At 49.3% G+C, this 15,665-nt stretch overlaps 1 protein-coding gene across 1 annotated transcript in view; it reads right to left on the bottom strand.

Moving 5' to 3' along the window:
- LOC148514859 (protein-glutamine gamma-glutamyltransferase E-like) overlaps positions 1-15,665 on the bottom strand; it is a 116,749-nt gene that overhangs the window by 68,187 nt on the left and 32,897 nt on the right. Inside the window, exons 6-8 of the mRNA XM_088480767.1 lie at positions 15,071-15,245; positions 3,240-3,375; positions 1,756-1,859 (exon numbers count right to left, since the gene is read on the bottom strand). Coding sequence (XP_088336893.1) covers positions 1,756-1,859; positions 3,240-3,375; positions 15,071-15,245 — 415 coding nt within the window. The remainder of the gene's footprint in view (positions 1-1,755; positions 1,860-3,239; positions 3,376-15,070; positions 15,246-15,665) is intronic.

Raw genomic sequence — 15,665 nt, forward strand, 5'->3', positions numbered from 1 at the left:
CCCGAAAATGCATCTATTAGGAGGCATAGCTTTTGCCTCTGTTACAGGGCAGATGTACATACAAGAATCGGTATTTAATGCCGGCGGCTTAGCCGCTGGATCAAATACTGACAGCGGAAGGCCGACGGGTCGAAATCCTGACAGGAAATCCCGACAGTAATCTAACCCCCCCCCTAACCCTCCTTTAGGGTTGCCTAACCCTAACCTCCCCCCTTAGTTCCTAACCCTAACCTCCCCTCAGGGGTGCCTAAACCTAACCTCCCCTCAGGGGTGCCTAAACCTAACCTCCCCCCCTCCCCGCAGGAATCGGTATGAAATACCGCCAGCGGTTTGATTCCCGGCAGCGGCAGCCCGACATCAGCAGAGTTCCGAGCAGCGGAAGCCCGACAGCGCTGGAAATCCCGATCGTGGATAGGTAAGTATTGTCTAACCTAACCCCCCTAACCCTCCTTAGGGGTGCCTAACCCTAACCTCCCCCCCAAGTGCCTAACCCTAATCCCCCCTCTAAGTGCCTAACCCTAACCACCCCCTTCCCCGCTGCCTAAACCTAAGTCCCCCGGGGTGCCTAACCCTAAACCTCCCTCCCCCTAGCCTAACCCTAACCCTCCCGGAGGGGTGCCTAACCCTAAGTCCCCCCCGGGAGCCCTAAACCTAACCCTCCCTCCCCCGCAGCTGTCCGCTCGCGGCGCCCAGCATCACTACAATCGGGATGCCGGGCGCCGGTCTCCCGGCGTCGGGGAAATGCCGGGCGTCTACATCTAGACGCCCGGCATTTCACCCTTGCCGGGATATGACAGTCGGGAAGCCGGCTGCCGGTATTTAGGCAGTCGGCTTCCCGATTGCATACCGTCCCCGCACCCTGAACCTGGGGGGAGTGCCTAACCCTAACCGCCCCCCCTTGTGCCTAACCCTAACCTTCCTCGGGGGGGTGCTTAACCCTGTCCCCCTGGGGGTTCCTAAACCTAACCCCCCCATCCCCGGGCTGTTATACTTACCTGTCCAAGGACGATCGGGATGGCGTGGTTGGTGTTCCACAGTTGGGATTAAGATAGGCGTCGGCATTTCAACGCCTATCTTAAGTCCCTTGTTGGACAGGAGGAGTCAGGATTTAGACTGGCGGCATCGCGTCCGCATCTGCCGGTCTATTAACTACATCCTGTAAATACATTCTGCTGAAGTCTTCACAAGGTGCATATACTGCTGTCACAGAAGCGTGTGCGTCTCAAGATGTGTACAGCTCTGCATATGAGTACAGATGTGTACGTCTCTGTATATGGGCATCTCTGCATACACCCATTTTGCCATATATTCTGCATTAGTTCTACCATCAATGATGTGATATCATCTTCTGAGACAAGCGTCAACTTAAAAACCTGCCATCTTTTTTATTTCTATGCATTTTACTATATATACAAACAATTCTGTACTCGCTGTAAAAATATTTACAGTATATTGAAGGACATTTTATACCTACTAAAATTGAGGAAGATATAACAGAGACTTTTCTTAGTCACGTCACAAGGTGTAAACATTATTTATATTACTGAAATATTATCTTTGTTTAAATAAGTATGTAAAAAAAAACGAGTTCAAAATTGGGTAGTGAAAAATTTCTGAAATGTACTGAAACTCTTTAATGTTCCAATGCATGTTTTTGTGTGTATGCATAATATTTATAGCAAATAGCACTGTATGAAATTTACGCTTTGAAGTATAAGAGCACCAGGTACAGTATATGTCTCTCATGTTTTTTACCATCACTCATCTCTTGTGGAGTTGAATCAAAGATTTGCCATCCGCTGTATGAGTCACCGAGATCAGTCCGGAAAAACCAGCCCTCATTCCAGCAATGGAAGTTCCTAGATTCGGAAAAGCAATGGATTTTTTTTAGTTTATTTTGGAAAATTATAAATGTTTTGCTATATTTTTAAACATTGTCAAGAGCAAAATGTATGGACTCAATTAATATACACAACAGTAATTTGGCATGAATAAGAATGAAAATTAATTATGTATCATGATTACATGAAAGGTGAGTTTAGTGGCAGTTTATAGGGACATTACAAGTGGCACATTTGTATATACACTAGATTTGCTGGATGAGAAACGTTTACTAGAAAATCAAATGAAAGTAGGCAGGTGGAAAAAAATCCTTTGAGGCAACCATGCAATAAATAGTTTGTGAGGAAATGTAACATACAGTATTAGGGCCATATTCATTATGTTAATTATCAAGGTCCGGTCAGACCCCGATAATTAACTTCTAAGGGCTCTATTTAATATCACTTAATTTCTACAAAAGCAGTTGAAAATTAACATTTTCACCTACTTTTGGAGAAATTAAGTTTTGGAGCCATCCATCATAAAGGTAACACAGGAGATATCACAGATATCTCCTGCTTGCCTTTCACTCCCGATGTGACCCGCTTCCATAGCAGTGAAACTTAGCACTGCTGAGTCTGACTTGGCAGTGCTAGTGTGCCTGTGTGAACTAGAGTCCGGTGTCCGGCGGAAGGAGCCGCAACCTGGGACTACTTCCCATAGGGAAGGAGCGTGTGTGAGGGAGCAAACGCCATCTTAAGATGGCGAATGCTCCCTCAGTCAAGCTCTGAAAATATAGTATTTTTGGAGCTTGATGAATTTCTGCATACTAGTGTATGGGGACAGATCGGGCCACAAAGGGGCTGTAAGGTAAGCAGGGCATATCTGTGAAATCTCCTCCGTTACCTTTATGATGAATGGACCCCCAAAACTTAATTTAACAGTAAGTGAAAATTTTAATTTTCACCGGCTTTTCTAGAAATTAGGGAGTCTATTTACTAAGCTGTGTTAGGAGATAAAGTGAACGGCGATAGGGTACCAGCCAATCAGCTCCTAACTGCCAAGTCACAGGCTGTGTTGGAAAATGGCAGTTAGGAGCTGATTGGCTAGTACCTTATCACTGTTCACGTTATCTCCTAACACAGCTTAGTAAATAGACCCCTAAGTGATGATGAATAGACCCCTAAGTGTGGTAGTGCCATTTCACTTTCACCAATGACTGATTAGCACTATCATTATTTCACCACTAGAGGTCTCTTTACACCATTTCGTACAAAGACTAGTCTTGTCCTCCCTGTGGATGAATCAGTGTAGGTGTCATAATAATAATGATAAAAATGCTGAATTGATTGACATTTAAATGTAGTTACTATAAATCTGCAAGTAAATGGTCCATTAAGCAACAATATAATATGTACCATATGCTGTCATCACTTTCCTCAATTGGCTCCCCTGACACGTCATAATATCTCTCAATACTCAAGTTGCCGTCGGTGTCATGGGCGGAATTGTAGTTAGTAATCAGTCGGCAGGGAAGCCCGAGTGCTCTGCTGACTAAACAGAGAGAGAGAGAGAGATTAATAAAGTGAAAAAGTAGTAAAGCACAGGATGCTCATTAGTAACAGTCTACAAAACATTTCTGGCACTTTATAGAACGAATGCCGGATTCAGAGATGCATGCAATGCCCGCCACTGCTGCGATCCTGTACGGGTCTCGCACTCTAGACACCTCCCCCCGTTACCTCCCCCCAAACTCTGACTACCTGTCACTCACTTTGCGCATAGATCCTCACTGCGACCGTTGTCACTAGCCAATCGCTGCACATGCGCAATGCAGCTGTGAGAAATGCGAAGTAGCAAAAAATTGCTCCACAGCATTCGTCATCAGTACTGCGTACATCTCTGAATCAGGCCCTTAATACCCTCTATGTTCAGTTATGATTGTTTTACTGCAATGTGCAAAAAGAAGTTCATGCCACAATGTCACGGCTTATCTCTGCAGACACTCTTGCACTTTCTGATTCTCTTTATTTATTTATCTTTTCCATATACAATTTTTTGTGTAGTTCAATGTTTGTATTAGGATGTCCCGTCATGTCAGTGTGCATTGTCTGTGGCAGACTAATGGATTAGCTGCAGTTTCTGTTCAATTATCTGCTGTATACTGTAAATCGTTGCCCCAGCCTCTCTAAAGCTGCCCACATACATAGCGATATTTTACCCGATTTCGACGAATCGTGACGACAAATCGTGTAAAATATGGCCAAATCGTTAGTGTCCACTCACGATAACGATGCCAATGCTCGTCCCCGCTCGTCATACCGATTTGCCAATCTGGGACACAATGCACTGGATTCACGATAGATCTTAAGTCAGATTGGACATTTTGTACTACAAATCGTGTGTAGGACTGCCGGGGATCTGCCGGGGGAGGGTTCAGGGGAAATCGTGACTCAGGTCGGATCGTGTGCAGATGTCTATGTTTGTGGGCACCTTAACAGAGCTCTCCCCCGCAAGCTGTTGTTATGGTTGGATTGGGAACCAAATGCAGTGAGCTTTCTAGGGTGATGGAGTGACAACCACCAAATGATTATATTGTGGTGAGTGGGTTGGATAATTAGCAGGGTTTGGAACCTATTATATTTATTCCTCTTCCTGAAGTACCCCAAATTGATATGCAACTAAATGTACCAAGGAATGATTGAAGACTTATGCACCACTGTATGTATTATAATGATAATATGAGATATGGTAAGAACTTACCCTTGTTATCTCTATTTCTACGAAGTCCATAGGGTTCCACAGGATACCTTGGGGTATAGGTGTGACGTCAGTCGCAGGGCACCAAAGAGTTAAGCTTTCAGCCTCCCAGGATGCACTAGGTCCCCCTCCTATACCCCGCCCCCGGGCCAAGGCACCTCAGTTAGTTACCAAGCCATAGGCCGGAGGAGGAGAAGGAAGAGAGAGAACAAAGATCTGGACACATACAAGAATCACATTCTCACCAGAGGGAGACGGAAAACCGGTGACCAGAGCAAAGCCCATCTGCAGCACAGGTGCGACAGGGCGGGAGTCCTGTGGAACCCTATGGACTTCGTAGAAATAGAGATAACAAGGGTAAGTTCTTACCATATCTCATATTTTCTACTTCAGGGTCCATAGGGTATCCACAGGATACCTTGGGGATGTCCCAAAGCAGTATCCTTTAAGGGTGGGGACGCTCCTGTGCAGAAAGGAGAATCCGCCGCCCGAAGGAAGCATCCTGAGAGGCGAAGGTGTCAAACCTGTAATACCTCACGAAGGTATGGACAGAAGACCACGTAGCAGCCTTGCAGATCTGAACTGCCGAGGCACCACGTCGAGCTGCCCACGAAGGACCCACAGACCTAGTGGAATGAGCCTTCAGAGAAGGAGGGACCGGTAGGCCTTCATGAAGATAAGCTTCAGAAATAGCCATACGGATCCAGGCTGCCAAAGTTTGCTTTGAAGCAGGCCAACCCTTTTTACGGAAGCCATAGAGGACAAACAAAGCGTCCGACTTCCTAAACAAAGAAGTGCGGTCAACATAAGTCCTTAAGGCCCGCACAACATCCAAAGAGGCCTCACCCACGGAAAGACCCGGTGAGTTAAAGGCCGGAACAACTATTTCCTCGTTAACATGAAACTGGGAAACAACTTTGGGAAGAAACTCGGGCCGAGTGCGGAGCACTGCCCTGTTCCCATAAAAAACCAAGAAAGGGGGTCTACAAGAAAGAGCCCCTAACTCAGAAACACGTCTGGCCGAAGCAATGGCCAGAAGGAAAACAGTCTTAGCTGTTAGCCATTTAAGATCCACTGAGCCCAGTGGTTCAAACGGCGGTCCTTGGAGAGCCCTCAGGACCACAGCCAAATCCCAAGGCGCCACAGGTGGAACAAAGGGCGGCTGAATGCGGAGAACACCCTGCATAAAGGTGCGCACATCCGGGATTGTAGCAATCCTACGGTGAAACCAGACAGATAGTGCCGAAACCTGTATCTTCAAAGAAGCAAGGCGAAGCCCATGATCTAGTCCCGCTTGCAGGAAGGCGAGAATCCGAGACAGACGAAACTCCCGCGGTGCATAACCTCTCGGTCGACACCACTGGAAGAACGTATGCCACACGCGATGGTATATCCTCGCGGAAGACGGTTTCCGAGCTCGTAACATGGTACGCACCACAGAGCTGGAAAACCCCCGGGACCTCAGCATGGTCGTCTCAACAGCCACGCCGTCAAAGACAGCCGAGTCAGGTCCGGGTGAAGGCAAGGACCCTGAGACAGAAGGTCCGGTCGTAGCGGCAACCGCAGAGGACTGTCCACGGACAGACCCTGAAGGTCTGAGAACCAGTGCCGTCTGGGCCACGCGGGAGCTATCAACAGGAGCGTCCCTCCTTCCTGTTTGAATTTCCGGATTACCCGTGGAAGAAGGGAGACCGGAGGGAACAGGTATGCGAACCGGAACGTCCACCGGACGGACAGAGCATCCACCAGAGACGCCCCTTCGTCTCTTGTGCGAGACCCGTACACCGGCAACTTGTTGTTGTGCCGGGACGCCATGAGGTCGATTTCTGGAAGACCCCACCTGTCCACCAGTAGTTGAAAAACGTCCGGGTGCAGGGACCATTCCCCCGGATGAACGTCCTGGCGACTTAGAAAGTCCGCCTCCCAATTTAGCACTCCCGGGATGAAGACCGCTGATATGGCCGGAAGATTGCGCTCCGCCCAAACCAGGATCCGAGAGACCTCTACGAGAGCCGCCCGACTGCGAGTTCCTCCTTGCCTGTTTATGTAGGCCACGGTGGTAGCGTTGTCCGACTGGACCTGCACCGGGCGACCCTGGAGAAACCGCTGTGCCTGCTGGAGAGCATTGAAGACCGCACGGAGTTCCAAGATATTTATTGGAAGCTCCGCTTCTGTCGGCGTCCACCTGCCCTGGAACAAGTGTGGACCCGAAACTGCTCCCCAGCCCCGAAGACTGGCGTCCGTTGTCAACAGGACCCAATTTGGAACCCAGAACGGACGTCCCTTGTTGAGGTGGGTCGTCTGTAACCACCACGCAAGGGACAGGCGAACCTCCTGGGTGAGCACAATTGTCTGGGACTTCAGAGACTGAGGCAGCCCGTTCCACTTGGACAGGATCAGGTGCTGCAGAGGTCTGGAGTGAAACTGGGCGTATTCCACCATGTCGAACACCGACACCATGGAGCCCAGTAACCTCATCGCCGAGTGTAAGGACACCCGGCGGCTGTGCAGGCAACTGCGCACCCTTGACTGTAAAGCAGAGATCTTGTCCTCCGTCACGAAGATCCTTTGCTGTCCCGAGTCCAATAAGGCTCCAAGATGCAGAATCCTCCGAGACGGGATTAGAGTGGACTTCTGCCAGTTGATTAGCCAGCCGTGCCGTTGCAGCAGTGCAATGGTCAGGTCCAAGTGGCGTAACAGGAGCTCTGGAGATCCTGCCACCAATAACAGGTCGTCCAAATACGGCAACATGCGGACTCCCTGCAGCCGCAGAGAAGCCGCCATGACCGCCATAGCGTCCTGTATGTCCAATGACACCATGTAGTCCCCAGGTTCCAGCGCCAGAATGATGGACCGTAGGGTCTCCATCCGAAACTTCGGGACCCGCAAAGACTTGTTGAGTGCTTTGAGGTTGAGAATCGGACGATATGACCCATTGGGTTTCTGTACCAAAAATAGATTTGAATAGAAACCCTGGCCCCTCTGGGAGAATGGAACAGGCACTATAACTCCAGCCTGGAGCATAGTGTGCAATACCTTCCGCAGCTCCGTAGCCTTGTTCCGGTCTGATGGTAGACCCGTGGTGAAGAATCGAGCCGGGGGTCTGTGCCGGAAGGAGAGGGCGTACCCGTGAGAGACCACCTCCAGAACCCAAGTGTCTGTCGTAGTGAACGACCAACACCGGGAGAACTGCAGCAGGCGGCCTCCCACCCTGGGATCCCCCAAGGGGAGACCCGGACCGTCAGGCTGCAGGCTTGTCATCTGGCTTGGGGGCCGGACGTCTGGTACTCCATGCCTGTTTCCGGAGCTTGACCGATTTCTTAGGGCCAGCCTGTCGAGGAAACGACTGTGGTTTGGGCCTGCCCTGGGCCCTAGATGACCGAAAGGACGATGGTCCAGAACCAGAAGGAGCAGCGGCCGACGGGAGACAAGCAGATTTGGCTGCCGCCAGCGTGGCCACAATCTTATCCAGATCCGGACCGAAGAGAACTTCTCCGGTAAACGGCAACGCTTCCAGACCTTTCTTGGATCTGCGTCCGCCTTCCAGGATCGCAGCCACAAGGTGCGACGAGCAGCTACCGCTGCTGAAGAAATTCTAGACACCAGAGTACTAATGTCTAGAGCCGCCTCGTTGATGTAGGTGGCCGAATCACGGAGATTGCCAATCAACTCCGCCTGTTCGGCCGGACAGTCGGATTCAAAAGAAGCCTCTAATGAATCCGCCCAGCGCTCCATCGCTCTGGCAACCCAGCAAATGGCCATAGCCGGCCGTGCTGCCCCCCCTGCAAGGGAATAAGCGGACTTCAGGCAGATTTCTACCTTGCGGTCCGTAGCATCCTTAAGGGAGGACATGGATGGCATCGGCAATGTGGCACTACGGACAAGACGGGTCACGTGAGAATCCACCTGTGGAGGGGATTCACACTTAGCAAAATAATTATCCGCGAACGGATAAGCCACCGCCAGGCGTCTCTGCGGCTGGTATCTTTTGCCAGGTTGTTTCCACGCCTCCTCTAAATGGTCCACCAACTGACCCGAAAGAGGAAAGACTGTGGCATCACCCTTCACATCTTTGAAAAAGGCATACTTAGATTTAGCCGCTGGGGGAACTTCGTCCTCAATCACCAAGGCTGTGCGGACCGCCCGAATAAGTCCAGGAATATATACTTTGGACTTAGCATCAGCGTCCTTAGTATGGAAAGGTTCCTGATCGTAAGGATCCAGAATCTCCCCATCATCAGACGTCCCTTCGTCATCCTCATAAGGAGCGGACAGAGACGCCACCGGCCTTTTATGAGGCCGCATCACAGACTCCCCTTGCAACACATCCGACAAGTGCTGTACAGAACTCGTCAGGGAGTTAACCCACGCTGGCTCCTGAGAACCCGGGAGCGGGGAAATAGGGAGACTGTGGGGTACCACCAATTGTCGTGGGAACCCCTGCATGGGTGACGACACCACAGACTGCTGGGACAAACCCATCGGAGTAAACGCGGGCTGCGGAGCTAACTGGCCCACTAAAGCTGTTAACGCCTGAGCGAAACAAGCCCAGGGCGGCTCCTGTACTGGTGCTGTAACCGTAATAGGCCGCGCCATGGACAAACACTGCCGGCAAAGGCCCTCCGCGCTACCCTCCCCCTCCGCTAACGGTACTTTGCACGTGGTACACTGTAGCCGGAGGGGAAAATCACTTTCAGACATGATGGCACCACGTATGTGACCTCTCTCACCAATTAAGTATTAAATAGGCGAGAGACCACCCTGCAGCACCGCACCGCAAGGGCTTTAGCAGAAAGAACAGGGACAGTAATAAAGCTGACAGTTTAGAGAAGAAAAGTTACAGGCAGCGCTAGCACAGTCACATACAATGCAGAGAAATAACAATTCCTGCACTAACAGCGCTGATCACTCAACTACACAGACACAGGGCCTGGTAGGACACAGCGCTGCATACACAGACCTGAGCCACAGCGGAGGAGAGGTATGCGGGGGGACCCAGACCACGATGCTTCCTTCCAGACTTCCAGCAGCGTTCACCATGCGTTGCAGAGAAGATGGCCGCCGAGGAGCAGAGAGAAGCTGGCCTGGGGGAGGAGCGCTGACACAGGACCAGTCAGCACAGTGCAGAGAGGGCTGTGTGCAGCGGGGGAGGCGCCGGCTGTGAGACAGGGAAGGCGCGCTCCCCTGGCATGCATTTAACCCCTGGGACGCCGCAGCGCTACCGCTCTGCTGCGGTCCGCTGTCCCAGGGGGTAGTGGAAGCGCAGGTTGGTCGCCTGGCTCCACGCTGCAGCCAGTCCCCAGGGAGCCCCCTGCCTGGGGACTTAGGACCATGTGATCAGCGGGGACCCACCGCGGGACCCCGCTGCTTACCTCTGTCCCCCTTGAATCCGGCCATGGTCCGGAGCATCTGGGGTCACCGCTAGCTGTGACCCCAGACGCCCACCAGCATCCCCGGATCAGTACCGGCGTTCTGGTACCGGCGGGGTGTAGGGAAGACAGCATGGACGTCAGGACTGACTGTCCATGCTGTTCATCCAGATGTGCAGCCACAGCTGCATGAAGAAAAAGCTTCAGGGGCTCTTCTAGCCCCCACTCCAACAGGTGCACCCGACTCCGGCCGGGCACCAAACTAAACTGAGGTGCCTTGGCCCGGGGGCGGGGTATAGGAGGGGGACCTAGTGCATCCTGGGAGGCTGAAAGCTTAACTCTTTGGTGCCCTGCGACTGACGTCACACCTATACCCCAAGGTATCCTGTGGATACCCTATGGACCCTGAAGTAGAAAGTTCCATATATTTTGCAATTCTTCTTTATTTACATGTTTCACTATATGGCTAATACTTTGTGCCTCTGGCCAATTACATTCCACTGTGGCTATATGCAGCACTTCTGTGGTTTTATTCTGGTTATGTGACTGCTGACATTTCTGAGTCAGGCTGTTCAAACAAGGTTTCCCTAGATAAACTCCACTCTGGCTGCAGCTAGCTGCCAGATTATTAGGTTCACAATCTTGTTTCAGCTACTTTGAAACTTCTACTTTTGTATGCTGGAGTATGACCTAGCATGTTCCGGACTCCTCTTTCCCTTAAAGCCCTATGAAAATGACAGGGGTGTTAATGTATGAGCCTCTGCTACTAGTAGCGTAAATGCTAGCGGACAGGTTAAGAATCCAATATTTCCTACAGAACCATGACAGAAACAATTAGATTTGTAAAACTTGCCTGTATGTGGCAAGATCGACCGCAGATCTGGTCATTTGGAAATTGAGCCAAATGACTGGATAGTAGCAGATTTAGTCAGCCATTTATGTCTATCAATTAGGACTTTAACATTCCTCCATATTAGGGATGTGCAGGCTCGGATAGGTTCGAGTTTGCACGTGGAGTTCGGATTTTTCCCTCCAAAAAAACGGAACTCAGAACGAGGCAAAACGTCATCTTACATGGACGAACATCATCATTCCTGGTCTTTTGTCCAGGAATGATGATGTTCGTCCATGTAAGATGACGTTTTGCCTCGTTCTGAGTTCCGTTTTTTTGGAGGGAAAAATCCGAACTCCACGTGCAAACTCGAACCTATCCGAGCCTGCACATCCCTACTCCATATCCAAAAGTACCTTAGATGAATGAAATCCTAGTAGTATATTTACTAAAGTGCAAATTTTTATTTTAGAAATGGAGATGTTGCCCACAGCAACCAATCAGATTCTAGCTATTATCTTCTAGCAGGTGCTAGATAAATATAAACGCAAGATAGGTAGCTATAATTGTGTGATCTGCACTTCTGGGCTGTGACTTTAACCCATACTTGCCTACACTCCCGGAAGTCGCGGGAGGCTCCCAATTTTTCGGGTAGCCTCCCGCACCCACGGAAGTGTAGGCAGATCTCCCGCATCCTGCCCACTTCCTAGTGAAGCGGGCAGGATGGGGAGATTTAATGGGGAATTTGCGGGTATGCAATGAGGGGGCAGGGCTAAACTGTATGATTTGCGTTATTTAGCTCTGCCCCCTCCTCATGGACCCTTGAGTAGCGGACTTTTCAGTGGAAAGGGGCGGGGTCTAATTTCATCACCAGCCCGGCCCCCACCCCCCGAAACAGCCTGCAGGAGCAGATGTCCAGGCTGCTCCCGGAAAGCTTACCTACAAAGTAGGTAAGTATGCTTTAACCATCTTGGGTCTCCCTGGTGGGGATATACGGAACTCTGCTGTGTTGTGCCTCTATACCATCTTTGGCAACCGGTGGGAGAACCTGTCACAGGAGATGTATTGCGGTCTTACCGCATTATATGCTTGTAAATATTTTTGAGAGTGCATTATGTGATATTAAATTGCCTTTTATCCAAGGATCTCTACACTACTGGTCTGTTTTTCTCTCGTGGTGGTAGGGTCTCGTTGCTGCAAGCCCCAGAGAGATTTCGGCTCTCACAGAGCCAAAATCTCTCCCACTGACATCACTCGTGATGTCAGTGGGGCCGCCCCCAAATGGAGGCGTTCACATGGGAATGCCTCCGTTTGGGCAGCCACTCCCCCGGCCCGCCCACCAAAGGGGGCGTGCTGTCACTCAACATCGACAGCACGCCCCCTTTGGTACGAGACCAGGAGCGACGGTTTGCCTGTCGATATCCGGGTCTCGCGCATGCGCACGACGGAGCCGGCTCCGTCGTGCGCATGTGCACTGGGCCACCATCGACCTGCTTGTGAGCGCTTAGCGCTCGTGAGCGGGTCTGAAGCAGGCCCACTGTTTCCATTTATAAAGATTGAGATGTACATGTTAATCCTTGGAAGCGCCTGAGTGGGGACATAACATTACTTTATATTCAGGTGCTAGATAAATGATAAGTACAAATTTATTGGTTGCTATGGGCAACATCTCCACTTCTAAAAACCTGCACTTTAGAAAATATACCCGTAGATTCAGCTAAATTGCAAAACCATGGCATGTTTGCAGATAGTGTTCAGGAATTTTCCTATTATTTTGTGAGTGCAATTAATTCTTATTTTTATTCTGCAATAAACTATGATGGTACTTTTACATTCTGTTCTTAATTAATTAATGGCATATTTATTTTGTTTTCTGAAAACCATATGATCTTTTATATTGGTTAAAGCATTGCAGAAAACATACACGGTACGACTTTTATGAGCATTTTGAACGATATCGTTCATATCGTTATCGGTCACTTTATTGCAGTCACCAACCTGACAACTACAAACGATGCGCGTTCCCGCATAAACGATAACGATATCTATGGTCTTTTATGCATGCAGGCCAACTTGGACGATTTTGTAAAGATTTGCCTGTAAAAAGATAGCTTCACTGATATATCTATCATAGATATCTATCAGTGTGTACAACCAAAATCCTTTGTCCTGCACTACAGAAAGTTGGAGGGAAATCTATCAACGATATCTATGGTTGTTCAAGTTGTTCCGTGTGTATGCAGCATAAGTCCTCTTTCAAATCTACACTCAGTATACCGTATCTGTATTCTGGTATGTAGCAATAATTACTATTCCAGTGGTACCCAAAATTTTTCTAATCACGGCACCCTAGAATATCAGTATTTTTTCCCAAGGCACCCCATGGCCAAAAGTTTCTTATTGAGAAATTCAGCAAAAATTAAATAAAGTAAATTGTGGCATCCTTAGGTTCAGTTATGTGATGGTTGACAGGGCTGCGCTTCTTTTGCTCCACATATTGCTGATTGGCAGGCCATTAGCATGGGTTTTGCCTATCAGTACCGTAACTAGGGTAGTGCGACCTGTGCCATGGCACAGGGCACCGCAGGGCAGGAGGCGCTGTTCGGGCCTGTCAATTTTCTGTTTATTATCATTCTCACTTGTAGCTTCCTCTTTTATCCTCAGTATCTCCTGGCCTCCCCTATCTCTTCCCTGGTCCTTCCCCATGTAGCCATGGCCCTTTTTCGGGTCTTATGTCCCTCTTTGAAAAATAGGGGGCGGGGGCACCAAAATGTCTAGTTACGGCTCTGTTGCCTATCACACTGACTAAAAATCATTTTATTTGGTACTTGGCCACCAACCTGAGGCACCCCTGCAAATGCCCTGAGGCACCCCAGGGTGTCACGGCACCCAGTTTGGGAACCACTGTACTATTCTATTCCCTCTTGTAGGATTTGCTCTTACTATTTGCCCCTTATTCAGAGTTGACGTAAATGCAAACATAAAATGTGACTGGAGGAAAAAAGTTTAATTTTTCTACCTATTCTGAAATGTCCACAGATGCGAGATGTGACCAACTCAGCATAGCTAGCAAATGCAGCTCCCATCCCATGTAAGTACCAAATGCGCCAGATCCGTTTCCCAAACATAGTAGGATATAAATTTTTTATTTTTTTTAAATGCATACACTGCACACTGTAATCCTTCTTTTAAGTCACATAAACCGCAGTTTTACCTAATATCCAGTATTAAATGTATTGTATGAATCAGGTACGGCCTGAGGTCGTCACCATTATTAGCTGTCAACTGCACCAGGGTTTCAGTACCCACATGTTTTGTCCCTCAAAACAAACGCATATGTCTTTTAGGTGGCCATCTTGGCTGTAATTTGTATCAACACACCCAAAACATGACCTTATAGCACTTTGGCTGCTTGTACATGCCCCTTACAACACCTACACCACCTTGTCATAGGGACTTGTAAATGCAAGTTGCCTAGAAAATAAGTTGCGCAATGCAATAAAAAGACTAGCTACTAGTTACAATTTGTGTCTACATCCAAACCTGAATGAGATCCCTTCATATACAAAGGGTATGTAGTCGGGAAGCCGGCGGACCTAATCCCGACAGCCGGCTTCCCGACTGCTTAATCCCGGCGAGGGTTAAATGACAGGCGTCTAAATCTAGACGCCTGTCATTTTACCGACGCCGGTAGACCGGTGCCCGGAGCCCGGCATCCCGATCTAAGTGATACCGGGCGCCGACAGCCGCGCACGGGGGGGAGGGTTAGGTGTAGGGCACCCGGGGGGGCTTAGGGTTAGGCACCCCCCCGGGAAGTTAGGGTTAGACTAGGGGGAGGGAGGGTTAGGGTTAGGCACCCCCGGGGGGACTTAGGTTTAGGCACCCCCCGGAGGACCTAGGTTTAGGTGGCGGGGAAGGGGGGGTTAGGTTTAGGCACTTAGAGGGGGGATTAGGGTTAGACACTGGGTGGGAAGGTTAGGGACCCCTTAAGGGAGGGTTATGGTTAGGGGGGGAATTAGGTTAGTGAATACTTACCTAGGGACGATCGGGATTTTCATCCTTGTCGGGCTGCTGCTGTCGGGATTTGAACCGCCGGTCAGGGGTCCGGCGGTAAATCATACCAATTCTGTACAAAGACAAGGCATTCTACGATGCTAGGTCCGCTGGCTCCATAAGACTCCAAAAAAGAGCAATGGACTGCAAATGTTTAAAAACAATAGGTCTGTTCCATCAAATAGAGAAGCTATGCTTATAAAGAAAATGTGCCATATTGACACATTATAATTACCTGTGCATAGAACACCGGCAAATACCCAGCATTGTCCGTACTTAACTGGCTGCCTCTGCTCATACCACGACTTCAGAATACTTGTACTTCCATTCCAGGCACTGGGGTTTGTGCCGTCGGAGTAATCTCCGCTCCAGTTTCCCTGCACAACACCATTGTCATCTTTGCTGTTCACCTGAAATCAAAGAAGGTTTGAGGTGTTGATTAAAAACTGCACAATTTTATATTTTACTGCACACAGTAAGCAGTGAATGCAGTGTGCTGGAAGTATTACATTGCTTTCTCAGGGAAAACTAGTTTCTTTGTAGAACTGTAAAAATGGTGACAAATACTTTCAATGGGCCTGATTTAGCAGCGGACACAATAGAGATTACAGACGCAGATCGAGCGTTATTTTGCCATCGCACATGCATATAAGCCACACTGCATGTGCACACCGATCGCACTGAGGGCCTGATTCAGAGCCGGATGCTATTTGCGCTCGCTCGTTCAGAAAAAGGGGCCGGATATTTAAATTGAGCGCTCGCTCTTTGCGGTCTGTTGACGCCTCTATGTCTGAACGAGCGGACGAAACATGCGCTCGCTATTTTGTAAA

This window comes from Taudactylus pleione, unplaced genomic scaffold (assembly GCF_031769625.1).
Source record: "Taudactylus pleione unplaced genomic scaffold, aTauple2 ptg000256l, whole genome shotgun sequence".
In the NCBI taxonomy this organism is placed as follows: domain Eukaryota; kingdom Metazoa; phylum Chordata; class Amphibia; order Anura; family Myobatrachidae; genus Taudactylus; species Taudactylus pleione.